The sequence below is a fragment of the Schistosoma mansoni genome, chromosome 1 (assembly GCF_000237925.1).
Source record: "Schistosoma mansoni strain Puerto Rico chromosome 1, complete genome".
In the NCBI taxonomy this organism is placed as follows: Eukaryota; Metazoa; Platyhelminthes; class Trematoda; order Strigeidida; family Schistosomatidae; genus Schistosoma; species Schistosoma mansoni.
Genome location: NC_031495.1, coordinates 29,655,611 through 29,676,672, shown reverse-complemented (window position 1 = coordinate 29,676,672; position 21,062 = coordinate 29,655,611). Strand labels below are relative to the sequence as shown.

The window sequence follows — 21,062 nt, the reverse complement described above, 5'->3', positions numbered from 1 at the left end:
AAAAAATTGTGAGCTCCGTTTAAACTAAGTTTTTATGTGTTATGTAATAGTGTAAATCAATTGCGTTATTTTTGTTATTTCTCATTTTTATTACAACTAACTGATTTCAAAGTCATTGATTATTGTCGCATTTTCATAGTTTACATCAAAGATCAACCCTAATTATTTGATCAATGAAAGTCAGGAAGTACAGGACAGCTGTCCAGTCCTTCTATGCTGCTCAGCATTGAGCAAATACGATCTCAACGGGATTTAAACTCAGGACCTTTGAGATTAACTGCAAGTGTCTGACTCTTAGGGTTTAGGTGTCACTTCGTGCCATCATCTTTCAATGTCCAATGGCTTCTTTTAATTGATTTGACTACTGTGATAAATATTCATATTAATGTGTACGTATGAAATAACTAAGGAACAGAGTTTGAATCTCTTGTTTTTAGCTTGAAATCAATAATTTACGCCTATGAATGATGCGGTTGAAGATAAAACTTAGCGCATAAGAATATGTCCTTGTCTGTTCACTATGTAACCAAAAATCCAATTTCACATAATCGAAATCTAGTATATTAATGTTCAATTCTGAAATCCCTACTATATGTAAAAAGCAAATTCAAGCCTTATTGTTGATAAAGCTTTGCATCTAGCCTATCCTGGTGTATAATTAGTATAACTGCCTTTCTACATAAAATCATGGACAATCAAGTGTTAAAAATCATTAAAAAATACAATGAAACACGCTTCAGTGCGACTGATTAACAGTTTGCCAATCAGAAACGAAAGTCTATGGTACTTTTAATAATTCATTTTCTATTTCAATATTCATCTGAATATCTCCGTGTCTAAATTTGATTTCGTATACTAGACCTGATTTTGTAACAACTCCCAATTCTTATTAGTGGGTTGGTCAGAAAGTCAAATACGACCATCACAGTTTCATAATAATTATATTTAGAAGAGATGAAAACCTAAAATAAATTACTCTATTTTAATAATAGTTACTTTGGACGATCTAAATTTGGTCATCTTTTACATTAAACGTTAAAACAATAACCTATTGAATTTCTGACGGAGACTATTTGAAGCTTAAATGAACCATATTTAATGGCAAAGTAATAAAATATGAATTAATGAATATGGTCTACCTGATATGCTCCACTCAATGTTTTCAGTTCATGAACTAAGCAAAGCTCAATCTAATCATTAAATATTTTAAAATGTCAATCGATTTCTGATTTCAAGTTGATGGTTGTTAAACTCGAAGTATTTCGAACTTGGACAAATAAGATATGCTATCTGCCCTGGGTGTACGAATGATGCTCTTCAATAATGAATACTACCTTCTTTTCCTTTGAGAATAGTTAATTGCCAACGTTATGCAGGATAATATTCACTAATCAGTTTTTACTAAATTCAACTAGTGTTCACTGCTTGAAGTAGGAAGTTTAAGGCTTGGAATAAATTACTTACTAAAGTAGCATTTACTAAACTTTGAAACAACAACGTAATTCACCTAATCAGAAGCGGGTTTTGTGGAGATTTCAGTATTTCTATAGTTGAAATCATGAGTCAATTGACGCTAGACCACCATGACGGCCGTTTCGCCCTATTGTGGGACTTCTGAAATCTCCACAGAGCCACTTCTGATTATAATCATATGCTCACTAGTGACTGACTTCAAGATATACGTCCTGGAAACGGCCGTCCAGTGCTTCCAAGTTTTTTATGGTGGTCTAGCTTCAATTGACTCATGATTTCAACTATGGTAATTCACCTAATTATGTACTTTCGTCAAATTTTCTACATTTCTCTTTATTAATTAATATTAACTAGGTTTTACTAAAATATCTCTTATAAAAAACGTTAATTCCCGCACTTTACTTGTATGACTAATTTATGTTATTTTCTAGTAATACGTAAAGCTAGATGAATACATGCGTTTTATATTAATGCATTTATCTATTTCACCGATTAATTTAATTAAACATTTAGTTAGAATTCAGACTAATTAATTAATCATCTTAAGTAATAACACTTATTGTTGATAAGTCGGTGTTTTATTTTCAAAATCTTTATCACTTCCATAATTGTTTTATCCATCTCATCAAAATAACCCCTCTTTCATTGTCTGGAGTTTTTTAATCAGACATATTTATATGCTTAATATCAAGTGAATCTACTACATATTAGTTGCAATTATTATATCATTGCTAAAAGGTCATGTATTGATTGTTATTGTGTGCACATTTTACAGAACATCAGTATAATGAGTTAATGATGTGGTCATTAAATTAGATCATTAAAAAGCTTAGAATATTTCAACCAGTAGTATATGACTGGAAGTAACACATGAAATCATAACAACGAACTTATAAATACCCAGTATGATCATGACCATAATCAGCAGAGCTAATCCGTGTAGAGTATGAGGCAGTTATCCACCAAAGGCAATAGAAGGTGGACGCGCAATGTCATGGATTGATTGAAGTTAGTCATTAACACTGTTAGATACCGGCTCAGTGGCCTAGACGTTATGCGTTCACACATGAAACTGAAGCTTATGAGTTCTAACTCTGTATGTAGAATGGTGGATACGCACTGCTGAGGTGTTCTATACTAGGACTAATCAACGGACATTAATTAATCATCTCAAGTTTTCTGTAAAATTATATAGACACTGATAATAAATTTTAATTAAAGTTCAAAGGAATTTATAATTGGTTTTTATATGATTTAAACAATATTTAAGCGCCTTTTTTACAAATATTGTACACTTTTCCTTAGTGAAATTCCTATGTGATAAATAAGATTATCCGTAAAATATTCCAATGACATTAATTTTATTAAATAATTACCGAATTCAAGTTGGAATTTAATACTTAATCACATAATCGTACCATGAAATTTCATAGTGAATATTACTATCTAAGAAACAGATGTGTCTAAGAGTAAACTATTTATGACTTTCTATTTGTCTCCTTCAAACATAAGTGTGGATAAACATATTGAAATATCCTCATTTTGCTATTCAGCAATTTACTAAACTAAATCAAACAATTCATTTAGATTATATGTACACGTCTGCATATTTTAGAAATAGATCATATCACACAAATTATATCTGTTGAAAAACTGTTAAAAACTATGAAGTACTGAACATCTGTACCTTCATACGTCAAGAATCTTCAGAAAGACGATTCTATTAGGAATGTAATTCATCAAATACTGGTTATTTTTCATTACAAGGTTGTGGAGATCATTGAGTTTTGATTGAGATCACGTAGCAATCAACCACAAATGAAAACCTGGAAGTAATGGACGGTTGATTAGTCCTAGTATGGAACACCTCAGCAGTGCGTATCCACCATTCTAAATACAGAGTTAGAACTCAGGACCTTCAGTCTCATGTGTGAACGCATAACTTCTAGGCCACTGAGCCGTTATCTAACGGTGTTAATGATAAACTTCAATCAATCCGTGATATTGCGCATCGATTTTCCATTGTCTTTGTTGGGTAACTGCTTCATACTCGACACGGTTGAATTCTACTGGTCACGGCTTCTTACTGGAACTCCGAAAATAACCTCTCAAATTTAGTCACAGTAAGCACATGATCGTGAATATGCACTGCTGAGGAGTCCTATACTAGGAAGAAACGGCCGTTCAGTGCTCCCAGGTTTTCAATTGTGGTCTAACACTGATTAGTTCACGGTCTCAATTAAAACTCAACAATCTCGTCAACCCTATACTAATAATAACATTCTTTGTTTTAATTCAATACTCATCTATCTAGGTTATTAGTGATCTGTCCACTTACAAATTCCTGAATGTGTTTTCTTAATCATTGTGTTTATTTCTATCTCTTAAATGAATACAGTCTGGAAAAAACAAGCAAGAAACTCATAGTCAGATAGATTTAATCATAAATTTTTAAAAGGTTTATTAATTTATTAAGCATAGGAAGATTTCAAAGATAAATGCACAAATAATCAGACTTGATATTGGTCACTGCAACCTCATAAATATTATGATAAAACGCTAGTGACTAAAAAGGTCAACCTGAATTTATTGAAAATGATCATAATCTTTCATCTTATGAATGAATTTATCAAGAGTTGATGAGTTTTAATGTTAAACATTTAATTTTTTTTCAGTCTTGCTGTTGCAGATCTTGATGGAAATGGTCTAGTTGATATTATTGTTGGTGCACCATATTTTACTCGACGCCAGAATCAAGAAGGATTACAAGATACAATAAATTCGAAACAATTTAATCATAATGAAGGTAGTCAATGGTCAAATCTTTTACCGGATATTGGAAGAGTTTATATCTTTTACGGAAATCATTTAAATTTATCTAATTTACTTAGTGACTCTAAGCAAAGACCAGAAATACCAGATTATTTCACTCAAGATCCAGTGATTTTACAAGGACCAAAATCCCCTAAAGGTCGATTTGGTCATGCCCTAACAAACATTGGTGATATCGATGGTGATGGAACCGAAGATTTAGCTGTCAGTTGTCCTTATTGTACTGATCCTGATGGACGAACACATAAGGGAGCTGTTTTCATTTATTTAGGCAAGAAAGACTCCATACTGGATACAGAACCTTTTCAGGTAATTAACTATTCAGTTATGAGATTCCCAAGTGTGTTTTCACTTTAAGAACCATAGAAATATATACTTAAGTATTGCAAGTTTTAAAAACATTTTTACAGATTAGGTCCGTCTTGGTAACAACCAATTTTATGGAATAAAGAAAACATCCTACCCTCAATATTCACAAAAACATAGATGGTTATGACCGGGTTAATCTTCGTAGAAGTGGGAATAATATCTTAGTCAATCAAATTTAATACTAATTGTTTTTATTCATTTTTGTATTGGTTGTTTGAATTTTCCATTGATCCAGGTACACTCAGCTGACGAGTCACGAATAGGACGAAACCCACGTCCTGAATTCCTCTGCTCGCCGCCATCCGTCTCTGCTTATTAACTGTTCTTTTGTATAGTCCTTCTACTATTGTTGGTCTTTCGTGATATGGTAATAAGTTAAGTGATTGGTTCTAAGTTTATACTGTAATTAATATAAAGTGTCTAAAGGATATTAACAACTATTCAAATACATCCACATCATCCACTGTTCATCACCTTTAGGAAATTATGTGGAACTGTAATGTGAAAGGTGGCGCTATAGAATGGGCATATCAGTCCGTCATTATTTTTTAACTGGGGTTTTAGATTTGGTTCAACTTAGTGACCTAACTCTTTCAAATACGGACCCAAATAGAACCTAGGAGCGATTATACAATAGCCCTTTGTTATATTCATCATAAAGTTGATAGGAACTTCGTTAACTAAATGAAGTCTCCTTTGGTTGTAATGTTTTGTTTAAACTGTTTTTCCAATTTAATATTTTTGTTCTCAATTATTCATCTATAATTGACCGATTAAATAAGTCTTCAATAGTTTTCAAGCATGAATATTTGACTCAAGGTTTTTCATGATCGTCAATTTCAATTAAAAATCAATTAGGATCTGATGAATAGACGAAAAACGAAACTTATTATTAACGGTATAATAGAATGTGATTTTCAATAATTTTGTTCATTGTTCAACAATTATAAAATTGTCCCTCTGTTGTAAGTTATTACTTGAGATTATGAATTGATCAATGTTGGAGCACAATTGAAAACTTAGTAATGATAGACGGCCGTTTACTCCTAATATGGAACGCCTTAGCAGTGCGTATCCATCATTTCACATACAGAATTAGAACTCAGGACCTTCAGTCTCGCGTGCGAATGTTTAACTTCTAGACCACTGAGCCTTTAACTAACGGTGTTGATGACTAACTTCAATCAATTCATGATATTGCGCGACCGTCCTTTATCGTCTTCGGTTCTCAATGGTGGATTAACATTGATCGGTTCACGGACTCAAGTAAGTTACTAGACAAAATAGATCTGAATAACTATGAGTTGCAATAATAATATTAGTAATAAAAGACAAACTTCACTAACATTGACTTGAATTATATTTCAAAAAAGGCAATAACATTATTCAATATTCGTTTTAGCAACAATATTGCGTCATTCATTTGACTTACGTAACCAATGCACTGCTTAGTCACATTTTAAATGAGTTAACTTGAATGATTCATTCACTAAAATATAGTATTACAATTAATAAAGTATACTATGTTCATCTCTGTAATATAAAATTCGTATTAAACATTTAATTTATATTCATTTATACATTTTGAATTAATTAAGTTACCATTAATTTTATGTATATCCTTAATTTATAGGAATTTTCGTGTAGATTTTTAATTATTATTAACTATTGAGGTTTTAACAGTTAAGACCATAAATCAATTGAAGCTAGACCACCATGGAAAACCTAAAAGCACTGGACGGCCGTTTCGTTCTATTGTGGGAATCCTCAGAAGTGCCGGCTCAGTGGTCTAGAGGTTAGGCGCTCGCGCGCGAAACTGATAGGCCCCGGGTCCGAATCTCGTGAAGCGGGGTCGTGGATGCGCACCGCTAAGGATTCTCTGAAATAGGACGGAACAGCCGTCCAGTGTTTCTAGGTTTTCCATGGTGGTCTAGCTTTAATTGACTCATGATCTCAACTATATAAAATTACTAAAATCTACACAAAATCCCCTTCTAACAATGCTCACTAGTGACTGGCTCAATTCGGTATATCCTGGAGTTCTAGTGAGAAGCAATAACTAGTGGAGTTCAACCAGGTCTGTTGGGAGATAACAACTCACTGAAGACATTGGTGAATGGTTGCTCAATTTCGTAAATTGTTTGAAGTTAGACATTAACACCGTTGGATGCCGGCTCAGTGGTCTATCGCTTAAGTGCTCTGGCGCGAGAGTGGTAGGTCCTGGGTCCGAATCTCGCGAAGCGGGATCGTGGATGCGCACTGCTGAGGATTCCCTGAAATAGGATGGAACGGCCGTCCAGTGTTTCTAGGTTTTCCATGGTGGTCTAGCTTTAATTGACTCATGATCTCAACTATATAAAATTACTTAAATCTCCACAAAACCCCCTTCTATTAATAATAGTTAAATTTTTGGAAGTTAGTCTGAGTACCATATTCATTGGAGTAATTCTATCAAAATAAATTATATTCTGATAATGAAAATTCAGGAAGAAAAACTGTTGATTGATATAGAATGTAAATTATTTATCAATTAAGGGTTAATACCAGGCATTCTGATAATTATATTTATTCTATTTAAGTATAGATAGTAATATTAATCAGTTGTTCAGACCAAATTAGGCTGAGTAATATATAAACCTCTGATTTAATAGATGAGAGCTAAATGATTTAACTGTTAAACGACTGTTCATTATAAAACTGAAATTATGAAACAGTATTTATCATCTTAGTTCAAAATAAATTGATGTGAAAAACTCCGAGAATAAAATAGTGAATACTTAGACAAGTGCTAAAACTCAGATTAACTAACGATAGCCACACTTCCAATAAAATGTACTACGTAAACGACTTTACAGTTGGTCACTTCATATTCTTCATCATTTAATACTGATGAATTGAACTCTCTGAAACTTTGTTTTAATTAGCTACTCCTCCGTGATCTAAGTAGAAAATTAGTTTTGTCTAAAGAAAGAAAAGGTTGATTTCATAATAAGAATTTATAAATAATTATTGTCATACGTTTTTATAGAACGCTATTTTTATTGGTGTCTTTGAATTTCACTGCCCAAGTTGATTTTTGTTTCATAGACTGTTCAAGACTTGTCAAATTTGTTTTAAAAATAGGTTTCACTTAAATGAATCTGTTTTGTAATCGAATAATAATAATAACAATAAATAGTTACATTAATGGAGATGGAATAAAAGCTTGAATGAAGCTGATCAAAGAGCTATCTGAATCAAGAGATTTATATAAATTAAAGAAATGATCAATTGATCTAGTCAGTCCTCTAAAAGTGAACATAACTGATTGAATCCAAGTGGATTGAATTCATTTAACATTGACTAATGAATACCGCTCATTTAATTTGCAAAACGAACTTACTATAAATAGCTTTCATTGTATGTTATGGTTTGATGTTTGCCATAGATACCTTTTCTATCAAAGATTATCGACGATCTGATAAGCTAGCACGCTTTTTAAAGATATATATATATATATCAATTATTTTTATCATAGACTATATGGCCATCTGATTTACCTAAACAATCTCCTGTAACAATATGTGGCAGTACTGATTTCACTAATGATTATGCATCAGACGTTCCACGTTTATTCAAAGCATTTGGTTGGAGTTTATCTGGTTCATATGATTTAGACGGAAATCATGCTCCTGATCTTGTAGTCGGAGATTATGAAAGTGATCAAGTATGTGATTTAATTGAAGATTTTATTAGGGAAAGGGTATTTATTTTTCCCCTTTTTTATACATCTTATTTAATGATCTGTATTACTTTTTCTCTACAGATTACTACAAATTGTATTTCAAGCAATTTGTTAACAACGCCGATCATTTCCTGACCATTAGTATTATCATATACTTAACAACACATAAACACTGGAAATAACTTGTTTGAAATAGAACAGGGCTTGAATAACTGATAAGGTATACTGAACTTAAGGCGTTATTTTATTTCCTCAAATCTAATTTACTGGTCAATAGCCTTTTTCAATGAAACGATGGATAAGAACCGAAATTACGGTGAAAAAAGCTGGTGTCAATCAAAAATCATTTAAAAATAAGCAATATAAGAACCAATCAAAAAATTTATATCGGTCTAAGTTACCAAAATTCACATCGACACATTGAGATGAAATAAATAAGATGGATGCCAAAGTAATAATAGCAGCATCAGTGTAAGGAAAAAAAGAGTAAATGTAGATAATATAGATTTGAAATAAAGAACGTATTCTCGGAATAAAAACTTGCATTAAGATCATGAGTTGATTTAAACTGACAACCATTGAAACCCCTGAAATTATTGAACAGCTTCATCATTCTAGTAAAGATCTACGACCCCACAGCCGAAGATCGAAGCAAAGACCATCAGTCACATACACGAACACTTGACCTTTAGGCTAACGAACCGAGACCCAATAGTGTGAAAGTTTAATATCAATCAATCCACAATATTATGCTCCCAGGTTTTTAACAGTTACCTTACTGAGATCGACTGTTGATCTCACTAAGATTCAAGCATCTTCACAATGACAAAAGGTATTGGTTAACTATTAGATATAAAAAGACATTCTTATCTAATTTAAAAACCAGTGATGAAGTGTACCTGTAATACTTCTGTTGTCGTAACGATTACATTGTTTATTTGTATCCACTGTGTTTTATTCACAACAACTATTTTCATAAATAATTTTTAAACTAATGTCGGGACTTCTAATAATAGTATTCTATTTCTTTATACAGTGCTTTTTAAACAAACATTTTTTTCTACTAATTTATTACACATTAATTATCAATTAACCGAATTTATATTTACCAGCTAATTGTTCGTTAAGAATATACAAGCAAACAAATTTTGTTTGATATGAAGAGAGTTTAGGGAATCAAACGTCAAAACATTTGGGAAAATGTCAAGTGTCAAACTTTACATTATTGTTCATTCATTTATTAGTGCATAGTATTGGTGATTTTATTTGTAGGCAGTTGATACACTGGGAATATGTTTGATGGAGGAAGCGAAAACATTACAATGAAAACAAAAAAACGAACTTACGCAACAAATATCATTGTAAATTACCTAATTTGAAAGTATTTGTTGCGTAAGGTTATGTGAATTGCCTTGTGGGATGATTTCTTCCATCTTTTTCTTATTATTGTTTAGGTTTTACAAACTAATTGATAGAATTTAATTATAAGCTTATTTCACTTCATGTATAAGAAATAGTTGACGCTAGATACTTGTATCCTCTTATTGCGGAATATATTCAAAATTACTCCCATATCTTCGTATATCATTTACCTTAACAATCGTTCTAACCATAAGTTCTAACAGTTTTTACCATTACATGTGTATAATAATTATAACTATTTTGGATATTAAAAAGATCTTCCTTGAATAAGAAAAGGCTTACTGTGACGAGAGATTAAAACAAAAGCCAAATAGAAGTATTAGAAATCTAATAATTGAATTTATAATAAAGAAATGACTAGTTTGAAGTAATCATATTTGAATTCAGATTAATGTCACCACTGGGTAAATTATTCTAATAACTGAAACATCACGATGATGACATCATATAGTATTCTGTACGGAATATAATAGAGTTATGTGTCGATCTTGATTAAAATGTAACCATCTCAGCAGCTGAATAAATGATATTCTATATTTGTAGTGAAATTTGCTTCCAAATTAATTGCTTTTCTTTTATATTATTTCGGTCTAATTCATGGTGAATGCTAACTGATGCTTATGTGTTTATAGGGTTTAGTTAATGTTATGTTAGTGTTACAGATGTACACATTTCCAGGTGTTTGTGATGTCACTGAATCTATGGTGGACGGACTGTGGTAAATATCAAACTACCTATCAGCAAATATTTGTTTATCAATCGATTTCATATGTATATTTCTGATAGATTTAAAAGTAAGGTGTTCAACAGATTTAAAAATTGGTTTGTATCTTTTACATTGAATTTGTCAATCTTTAAATCACAAGTGAATGTCAACATTTAAATCTAAAATTTCATCTAATTATTATTTTGATTTAAATAGGTTGTAATGCTTCGTGGACGTAACACTTTATGGTTTGATTTACCAAATTGGGAACTGCCAACACAACCAACCCTATCATGGAGATATAAAGATACTTTAACTTGTGATGAACAGTGCTATTTTCCAATTCAATTATCTGCTCGAATTAATGGTAAACAACATTTACTAAAACAAATTAAAGATTGGAAACTTCGACTATCGATCGATTTGGATTCAGATGTTGAACAGCCTGAAAATAAACGTCTCACTATACAAGCAACACGGAAACAAACGATTTACCAGTCAACGGATAAAGGAATTATTGATATGCTTGTGGAATTGAAAACCGATGAATTGATGGAAGAAAACTCTAGTCGGATAACTTTATTTGATTTTATTGTTAAACCTTTAATCTCGAAAATTAGCACACTTTTATGGAAACCTGTACGTATTAATGTAACACTAAACCCTGTACATGAGCCAATGTCTTTTGTTGAACACAAATCAATATCATCATGGATATTGCATCCATTCTTGGGCAATCGAACCTTTATTAGTCGTTCAATGCAATTTGCCAATCCAGCCTGTGGTGTTGATAATATATGTCGACCTGATTTACAAGTTCAAATGATCGATATCTCTGAAGGTCCAACAGATAAATCAATTATTTATTTTAGAGAACGTGTTAGTCAAAGAAATATTACTGTTCATATTGGGAATTTAGGTGAAAATGCTTATTCTACTCAATTACACATGATATTTCCTGATCAATTGAGTTTTAGTATACCAGAAGGTTTATTATGTCAAACTGTGACATTGAGTGATATGAAAGTTAGTCTATAATTTACTCTGATGCGTTCATTACAATAATTATAATATTTCAACAAACAGTTATTTTAAATAATTTCATTCCTAAGTTTTTATGGTTAGATATCTTCTGATTTTATATTACGATGATTAATATTTCACATACTTATATAAACTTAAATTGACATATTCAGTGTTATACATCATACATACTTTAAGTATTTACAATTGAAGTAATGAGCTAATACATAAAACAGAAGAAAACGTAATCAGGGTACTGAGCCAATGTCATTATAGTAATAATAGTAATTATTATAGGATAATCTGATGTCATGTAAATTAGAAAAGATCAATAATGAGCGAAAAATACTTCATGTGAAGGGGAAGATAAAAATTGAGAGTTCATAATATCTGAGCAACATAACTGAACTTGATTAAGAATCACATAACATTATTTTATGTCTAGGCAAAGAAGTTGCAGCATCCAATCCTTCCGTATACACAGATTCAGCTTCTCCCAAGACCGTCTATTATGTATAAGAGAACGTTAATTTGGATTCAGTTGATTTCAACAAGATTTAATTATTTTCAACTGAATATCTTCAGTTTGTTGATCTGTGGATAAAATCTTCCTATGATTCATATGGAAAACCAGTGAACAAGTATATGATTAGTATACTATGTGTTTTAAACTATGCTTATAATAAAAAAGATGTAGTAATTTCATTAGCTACCTTAATAAGGAAAGTTTAAATATCCAATAAATCTCCTAAATTTCGGTTACATAAAACAGTAGTCTGTGTGAATTTTTCCACGTAATCATAAACGTATTTTCAAGCTTTTCATTTTGAATTCTTTTCCATTTATAGCTATAAATATTGCATTGTTTATACAAAATTAAATATAATGAATTTATGTTTATCTTTAATGTGTATAGTTGGATACTAAAAAATTTCCGATGACCTCATTTGACTATCATAACTATTTACCTACTCATAATTATAATAACCAATAATTAAGAAGTACTTTAAAATATTCAATAGGAATAAAGAGAATTCAGTAGGGAAAATTTTCTTCCCTATGAAATCATTTACTTGAGCCATAAATTCGTATTTATAGTTGTTTGTTAAATATATATGATTTTAGAGAATGAAAAGAGATCACATTGAAAATCACTAGTCCATCTAAGCTAGACCTAGAAACTTAGAAGTACTGGACTGCTATTTCATCCTAGTATGGGACACCTCAGCAGTACGCGTCCACCATCCTGCATGCAGGACTAGAACCTATGACCTTCGGTCTCACGTGCGAACGCCTGAGCCAACATCGAACAAGACTAATATCTAAATTCAACCAATGTGTGTTCTTGGACAACCCTTCATCCTTTATTTGAGGCGCATAGCTATCTTACACCCGACACAGATTGGACTCCATCGGTCATAACTTCAGCAGTTACATCTTGAAGCTAATCACTATCGAGCACATGATTACTATCAGAATGGAGATATATGGAGATTGTATTATTGTAGTGGATGCGTACTGATGAGGAGTCCCATACTCGGACTAAACGGCCTTTCAGTGTTTTCACGTTTTCAGTAGTGATCTAGCTTAGACTAACTGATGATTTAAAGTGTGAAAATACTCTAATGCTCTGATACAAAAAACGATACGAAATTTCGAAATTCAAAAGAAGGCTATGTAATGATCAAGAGGTTAGAGGGGAATAAGAGGATGAAAAAATTTGCGGGTCAGAAATACGAGTGATAGTTATCCATTTGACGAACATTAAAATGACAAGATGTGATGTAATCTATTTTTATACTTCCATAGACTCTAATATTTAAAAAAAAATTATACATGCGAATGTACAACTTAAGTAAGTGCTTTTGTCAGGAATACAATTTTTACTGTGGAACTGTCTTCATTTATATTCAGTGAAGCAATCGGTTACTTCAAAAAATATTCAGTAAAGTTGCTGTTCTTATTGAAATTATTTTAATCCTGAGAAATTTTAGGTGAATTTAACATACATATACAAATATATCGGTAATTTTCATTTCATCAAGAAAATCCATGAAACTAAGTATCTAACCAATATGTTAATCTCGCTGTTATTACCAAAATATGATGTTGATTATTATACTTAAGTGAGAAAACTTTCAAAGTGTTCTTAGTAATAATTTTTCAAGGTAACATTTCTGCTTTTATATGATAGCATCATACCATAGGCTTAGTATCAATTTAATCTTAAATAATTATTTGCATTACCAACACTGAATTCACTGGGTATTGTTTGTTTAAATCTTCCCATTGATGTTTAGGACTGCAATTGATCAGTCTCTTATTGACATATGTGCGTATTGCCTCGATATAGCCTTAATTCACAAGCATGGTAAGCAGAGATGGAAAGTGGCTAGTAGTGGAATCCAGGACGCGCATTTCGTCCTGTTTGGGACTCGTCAGCTAGTTATTATATTTTATAGTATTGTTTACAAACTCTACACAACAACAAACCAATTCTTGTAATACAATTTCTTATCAATGAAACAAAATCTTGTCTTAAAACATCAGTTTTTCACATATTATTCACATCTTTGATTACATAACTTTCAAAATTTAGTGTATGTATTGTATTAAAAGTAAATGTTGAAACTATCTTAAAATGAACTGGAAAAACAAAACGCTAACCGCTGAATGCGACTCTATCTCAACTAATTTTACTGAATTATTTATGCATATTTAATGTATTGTAACCTTAATTGGACGACAGGAAAAAAAAACACATTCTGTTTCTTTTAGGCACCGATTTCTCTCCCAAATTAATAATTTATATTTCATTATTAACTAGCTCCTAAAACAAAGACCCCGATGAACATTAATTTCTGTTATATATACATATATATTTCAAATTAAGGAATTGGGATATAAAATCGATAAAAAGTAATAATGAAATACATTTTTTTTCTACCAAAAAACCCCATTTTAATGGCTTGATTTTTCATAAAAATTGAATTTCGGGGAATGTAATAAAACAAATCAAATCGATATATATATATATATACATATACGTTATACACTTAATGATAATCGCATAGATTTCTGTTAATGACTCATTTATTATTTATGAGAATGATGTTTTATTTTATTATACTAACCCATAAAATGTAAATAAAAAATTTAAACCGAATAAAATAAATCTCAAGGTTAGAATATGTCAGTTATTGTAAGGATGGCTCCTTGGTAAAATCAAGGAAGCCTCATAAAGCCCAAAAGAGCCGAAGACATTCCATCCAATCACTGCTAGAGGAACATTCTAGAATGTCGACGTGTAGCTTCCCTGTTGGATGGATAAGAAGGACCCCCTATATGCCTATTGGCTGTCCAAAATGATGATTTACTTTCAGCCAAAAACTATAAACACATGAGATTTTTGTACTATATTTGACACGTTTTGGGGATAACATTCCTACTTATTAGTATTTTGTCTTCTCTCTTGCGACGTTGCGGGTTCGATCATTCAAATAGTCTAGTAGTTTGCGGCATAACAAGAATCTAAGCTCTAGATGTAACAGTTATCATTTATTTAAGGTTAGATTTATTGAACATTGATCAATAAATTTGATTTAAAATTTTTCTCTTTTTTCTTTTCTATAATGAATCATGCTACCAAAATAGGAATAATATTGTCTTGTATGTTATGTGTATTATTATTATTAATAAGGCGGTGATTGAAAATATTTGAACAGTTGTTCATTTATCAATTTTGTTCTATTTCTAACTTGTATTTCTTTTTTCAATTCATTATTGTTTTCTTTTTCAAAATGAAAATCTACAACACATTAATAAACATTTCAAGTTGGAAATTTGATTGATATACAAACATCGGATGTTGCATTTTACACTAAACAATACATACAGCTTAAGTCTTGGTAAATTTTAAATGTATAACTATGTGAACATATGTGATTACTCTGTGGGTTGTCTGTTCGGCTTTTAGCAAAATTAAGTTCATTTTGAGTAATTGATCAAATTTTTTACATTATTCATGTAATCATTCATTTTCACTATACTAGGTCATAGTCGAATCACGTTTAATACAGATATTACTGTAGGCTCGTTAACTTTCATAATCTCTAAAATAGGCACATTTTTCAATGACTAATATTTTCGTTTTTTTCATTTTCTCCCCCCCCTCTCCTGTTATTCTTTAGCAAACACAACTGATTTGTAATTTAGATGATCCATTAAGTTATACAGGAAATGATCATCTTTATTCATTCACTTTTCAAATAAATACAGCTGGAGCATTTCGACAATTAGATGAACCAGTAAATGATCAACCAGAAAATATTTCAGATCATGATCATTCACATAATTATAATGATGATAAGAAAAAAATTGATTATTCATTATCAAGAACGATCAATAAACCAAAACATGAAGATGATAATGAAATGAAAACTGATTTTTACAGACATTCATCTTCTGTAAAGAGGGATAATAATAATGATTATGAGGAATCATACGTTAAACCTATTTATCATTCATATCAACTTAAACGGAATAAACGTGATACTTTATCAATTCCTAAAGATTTAACAATAACAGCTAAAGTGATAAGTGGAAATACAGATGATAATATAAATAATAATGAAGCAAGTATTACTTATCAATTAAAATTGGCTGCTAAAGTTGAAGTAAGTTTAAAACAAATGTTTTTATTTTAAAAGTAGTAATTTTGATAATAATAAGAATAGGAATGATATAAAAAATGAATTATCTATGTGATTTATTTAATTCACATGAGAAAAAATGTTCGAAGTAATAATGACGGTAATCAGTTAGACATTAACACCGTTGGATGCTGGCTCAGCGGTCTAGTGGTTAAGCGCTCGCGCACGAGACTAGTAGGTTCTGGGTTCGAATCTTGAGAGGCGGGATGGTGGATGCGCGCTGCTGAGGAGTCCCACAATAGGACAAAAAGGCCGTCCAATGCTTCCAGGTTTTCCATGGTGGTGTAACTTCAAATGACTCATGATTTCAACCATATAAAATTACTAAAATCTCCACAAAAACCCCTTTCTGAAAATGCATATAATTGTCAAGAAAATTCATGAAAATGATTTTGTTTCTAGTAAATATTATTATAAGAATTTTATTTTGATCACATTCTTATAACAATAAACTTGACTTTTATAATTCAATTACCATAATAAATCATCTTTTGAAGTTTGGTAACTTTATTTACAACTATCATATCGATTTCTTAGAAGTAAGTACGTACTCATAAAATTACATGTTATGTAATGAGAAGGGGTTTTGTGGAGATTTAGTATTTTCATAGTTGAAAGCATGAGTTAATTGAAGCTAGATTCCAGGTTTTCCTTGGTGGTCTAGCTTCAATCGACTCATGCTTTTAACTATAATAATGACGGTGTGTTTTTTATATACACATTCCGGCTACTGATCATATCATGACCTTTGAATTATAAACAAGAACTTCTTTGATGGTTTAACTTATTATTATTTAAGTTTAAGATGTAATTCGTTTTTCCCTTATAATTTTATTGTTACTATGAAAAGTTCAGAAATCTGACTAAAGAAATGAAAACTCGTCAATATATATATATATATATATATATATATATATATATATAGAACAAAATGAGATTGTAATTAGTTGAAGAACTACACCTTATTCTAATTTACATAAACTTCAAGTGATTGGAAAGGATTTTATCATAAAACTGACTGTGTGTTACAGTAAAAGTGAATTGCCGTAAGAATTTGTAAAAGTTTAAGGTATCCAGTTGTTGATAATCAGGACAGGATATAGATCAGTTTTCGTTGTTATTCGTGCATCTTGACTTCATTACCATTAAGTAAGTTTGTGGTTATCTGGGTGCAGTGGTTCTGCAGATAATGTGTTGGCTTTTTGAAAGACAAGATACTGGGATCAAGTATCGATTTGAAAAACAATACCGGAATCTGGATACATTCAGCTGATAAGTATCAAATAGAACAAAATGGGTGTATTGGAATTTATTACCAGCCGCAATCCATCTACAACGTGATTCATTATAACAAAAGTACCAACTGTGAGTACTAATAGACAACTTATGTTGTCAGTTTCTAAGCAACTTCAACATGAGACTTTATTTTATCTCACTTAGAACATAAGAGACGAAAGGTAAATAAATCAAATCAACTAAGGTTGTTTACTATATTCAATTTTATCTTGTTTTATGAGCGTTCGAACACCTAGTTTATGCATTACGTAAGCAATAGGATTTCCAGTCAGTATATCTAGTTATGGTATTAAAAGTAAACCAGTAATATCTTATATGTTCTAGTGACGAAAGAGGCTTGCTGGACGAATAGTAGCTCTTAAACCCTTTATTTATTGACTTAGTGTCAGTTTTCTTCAACTTTTGTATTCAAAAGTTTTCTGTTCAAACCCTTCTTCCTTTAGTAATATGAATGCTAAAATATCTAATTATATGTAAATATGGTATCATATAATAGGGAAATCGATAGAACTTTGTATTCACAATGTCTCCCTTATCATTAATCCCACTGATATATGACTGAATCATAGAGGAGACGTCATTACCACAGAGAAGAAGAAAGTGTCCATATTTTGAGTTAAAATAAACACTATCCAATATCAACTTTTTCTAGAAACATTGTCGGAAATGATTTCATTTTGTGTATCAGCGAAGACTACGTAGTCTGAATAATAACTATTTATCGTTTATAGAAGCAACACAATACGAGAAAAAAGGGTTTTAACAAAGTGATTTGTCTAGTTGATTGTTCAATATTTTACAAAACATGTTTATTCATCTGACTACTAACCAGCTCTTTAATTGTTCATTTATTAGTTGGATTATAGAACCTGTTTCCTGGTACTATGATGTAACACAAACTTTAAGAAAGACCATTGAAGTACAATATCTTGTATTGAGTAGGGGCTCAATAGTCATAAAATAATATTGCTAATATGGGGGATTTTAGTGATTATTAGATTTCATAGTTTATAATACGAACTGATATTTATTAAACAAGCACTAAAACCAGAAACCACTGAACAGTTGTTTCGCTCAAGTATAAGTCTTCTCAATAGTGTTGATATCGAAACCAGGACTAATGGAGAGAGCTTAATTTTCAGACCGATAATCTGGGATCCAATGGTTTACTTGACTTATTCCTATCAATTTGCGATGACCATCCAAACTTGTTGTCGACCAATCCATGATAAAAACCATCAAATAATAACATTGAGAAATTAATTGAAGTATACTGATTAGATTTAAGTTAAGCTATGGAAATTATATGGTAATCAACAGATAGGTAAATGTCAATACTTTTATCCGTTTATGTGTATTTTTCTAAACAAAAAAAGTAATACTAACATTGAACAAATCATTGAAATTTTGACATGAATAGTTTACAATATCAATGGAATGTGACACCTACAATTCATGGAAGAAAGGATTGTAATGATAATATAGTTTTCATTGAAGTAAAAATATCTATGATGATGATATTTACTTCTAGTTTGGCAGAAAATTTAAAGAGTACACAAACCAATCTTGTATATTGTAACTTGTTTGTTGCAATATATGATAATTAATAACATATGTTTAATTTAAACTGAAAGATAATAATAAGAAATATGCTATTTTCAATGTCCAACGATTTATGTTATGATGAATTGAATAATTTTGTTATGATTATTTAAAAGGTTTGTTGTTTGTTTTTAAAGCTATTGTAAGTTATCATTGTTGTTGTATCTACTACATTCCACTGCTTATTGATACTAAGAATAGTGAACTATGTAGTAACACGTGAAAATCAGTTATAGAATCAGAGGTAGATACCCGTAGATTTAAGTTGATGCTCTTCACATCAATACAATAAGCTAGGATTATTAATATCAAAATGAAATCATCAATTAGGGTAGTAGACGCTAAATGCAATGAAACCAATCAGTGATGTATGCTAATTTAAATGTAAAACCTGAAAGTTAAAGAATAGTAAATTACATATTCCATTCATATCATGTCAATCTGTAAAGTTAGTTTTTTTCTTTCTGAAATCATTGGGTTATTAAATACAACTCGTTAGAACACGAAACTGAACAAATCGATGGCTTTTCATTTATTAACTGTTTTTAAAGCATGAATCCACAGATTTAAATCTAATATACTACGATTAGGTTACAATTTGACCGTTCTTTTTTCGAAAGTTGATTGGTTTTACGCGATTCAGCTGTAGTTGATTAGATGCTACCATTATTATGATATCTAAAATTCGCATTCACTTAGCTGTAAGTATCACGCTAATTGTCAACTTGACAGTTAGTTGTTCTAAGTGAAGTTTTTTTTACCCACAAACCATTCATTTCATGAAAGTAACCATTTTCTTGGTAGATAATCAAAAAATTGGAAAAATATTACCGTTATCAAGTGTTCTATGTCACAATAATGGTATATCAGCACTTATGTTTTAAGATATGTAATCAAAATACAACCGGCCACGGTCAAGATAGTCCCTAGTTCAAGTTAACACAACGTCGATTAACATAATGAGAGAGCAATTTAGTAGGTTCAGAAGTAAATGAAAAGAACTAATTACGACTTCAATGAAAATCAAACAACGGAGATAGAATAGAACAATATTACCGACTTCTGTAAACGGTAGTTGTTTTACCTGGAAGAGTAAATATTTTATGAAAAATTAAACACCATCTTAGTATATATATATATATCGTAAAACGAAAACATCCAACAAAATATATCAAGAAACCAACAATTCCTTGAAGCGAACCAAGTGTCAGTTGATCCTGTATCAAACAGCACTCGAAGTTTTTGAGGTGGAGTTCCTACTGATATCTCACCATAATACTGAAACTAAGTTGAAAGATTATGTTACACTAAAGATTTAGACAGTTTTGTTATATCCAAGTGGAAATTAAATTACAGGTAACTTCTGAGATCTATTAATAGTCTAGTATTTTATATATATTCCTATTGTATAACTGTTCAGTAACTAGATTATATATACCTATATTCCTATTATCATAAGTTTCATTTTGACTAATTGATTATTATTATACGATTTACTATTCTCAAACTATACTCACTTTATTGATTACAGTCTCCCACGTTCATAGCCACATTCGGCATGATCTTGTACAAATATTATTTTCTATTTTATGGTGTGATGCAGTCTGTCTGTCTGTTATATAGACCGAGTATGCTTGAAATAAATGATTCGAACAGCAGAAGCTGTAATTGGTGTTCAGGACTCAATTGGAAGCGCTGGGCGGACAAGGAACTAATAAGGACTCTAGACTGCTCATACCTGTCTAACGTCATTTTGTTGGCACAGTGTTGAGATTGGGAAAGTCATATTTCGGTTGGTGGATAAATCATGTGATAAAAAGCCGGACATAAAATTACAACTAGTTTGATATAGAAATAATAATTATGTTTGTTTCCTTTGAGAAATTCTTTTGATTTGAACTAA

General features: G+C 30.9%; 1 protein-coding gene across 1 annotated transcript in view; it reads left to right on the top strand.

Moving 5' to 3' along the window:
• Smp_126140 (putative integrin alpha) overlaps positions 1 to 21,062 on the top strand; it is a gene marked incomplete at both ends in the record, with an annotated part of 64,653 nt that overhangs the window by 33,227 nt on the left and 10,364 nt on the right. The window contains 4 exons of the mRNA XM_018793981.1: positions 4,149 to 4,614; positions 8,192 to 8,380; positions 10,743 to 11,552; positions 15,740 to 16,225. Coding sequence (XP_018648439.1) covers positions 4,149 to 4,614; positions 8,192 to 8,380; positions 10,743 to 11,552; positions 15,740 to 16,225 — 1,951 coding nt within the window. The remainder of the gene's footprint in view (positions 1 to 4,148; positions 4,615 to 8,191; positions 8,381 to 10,742; positions 11,553 to 15,739; positions 16,226 to 21,062) is intronic.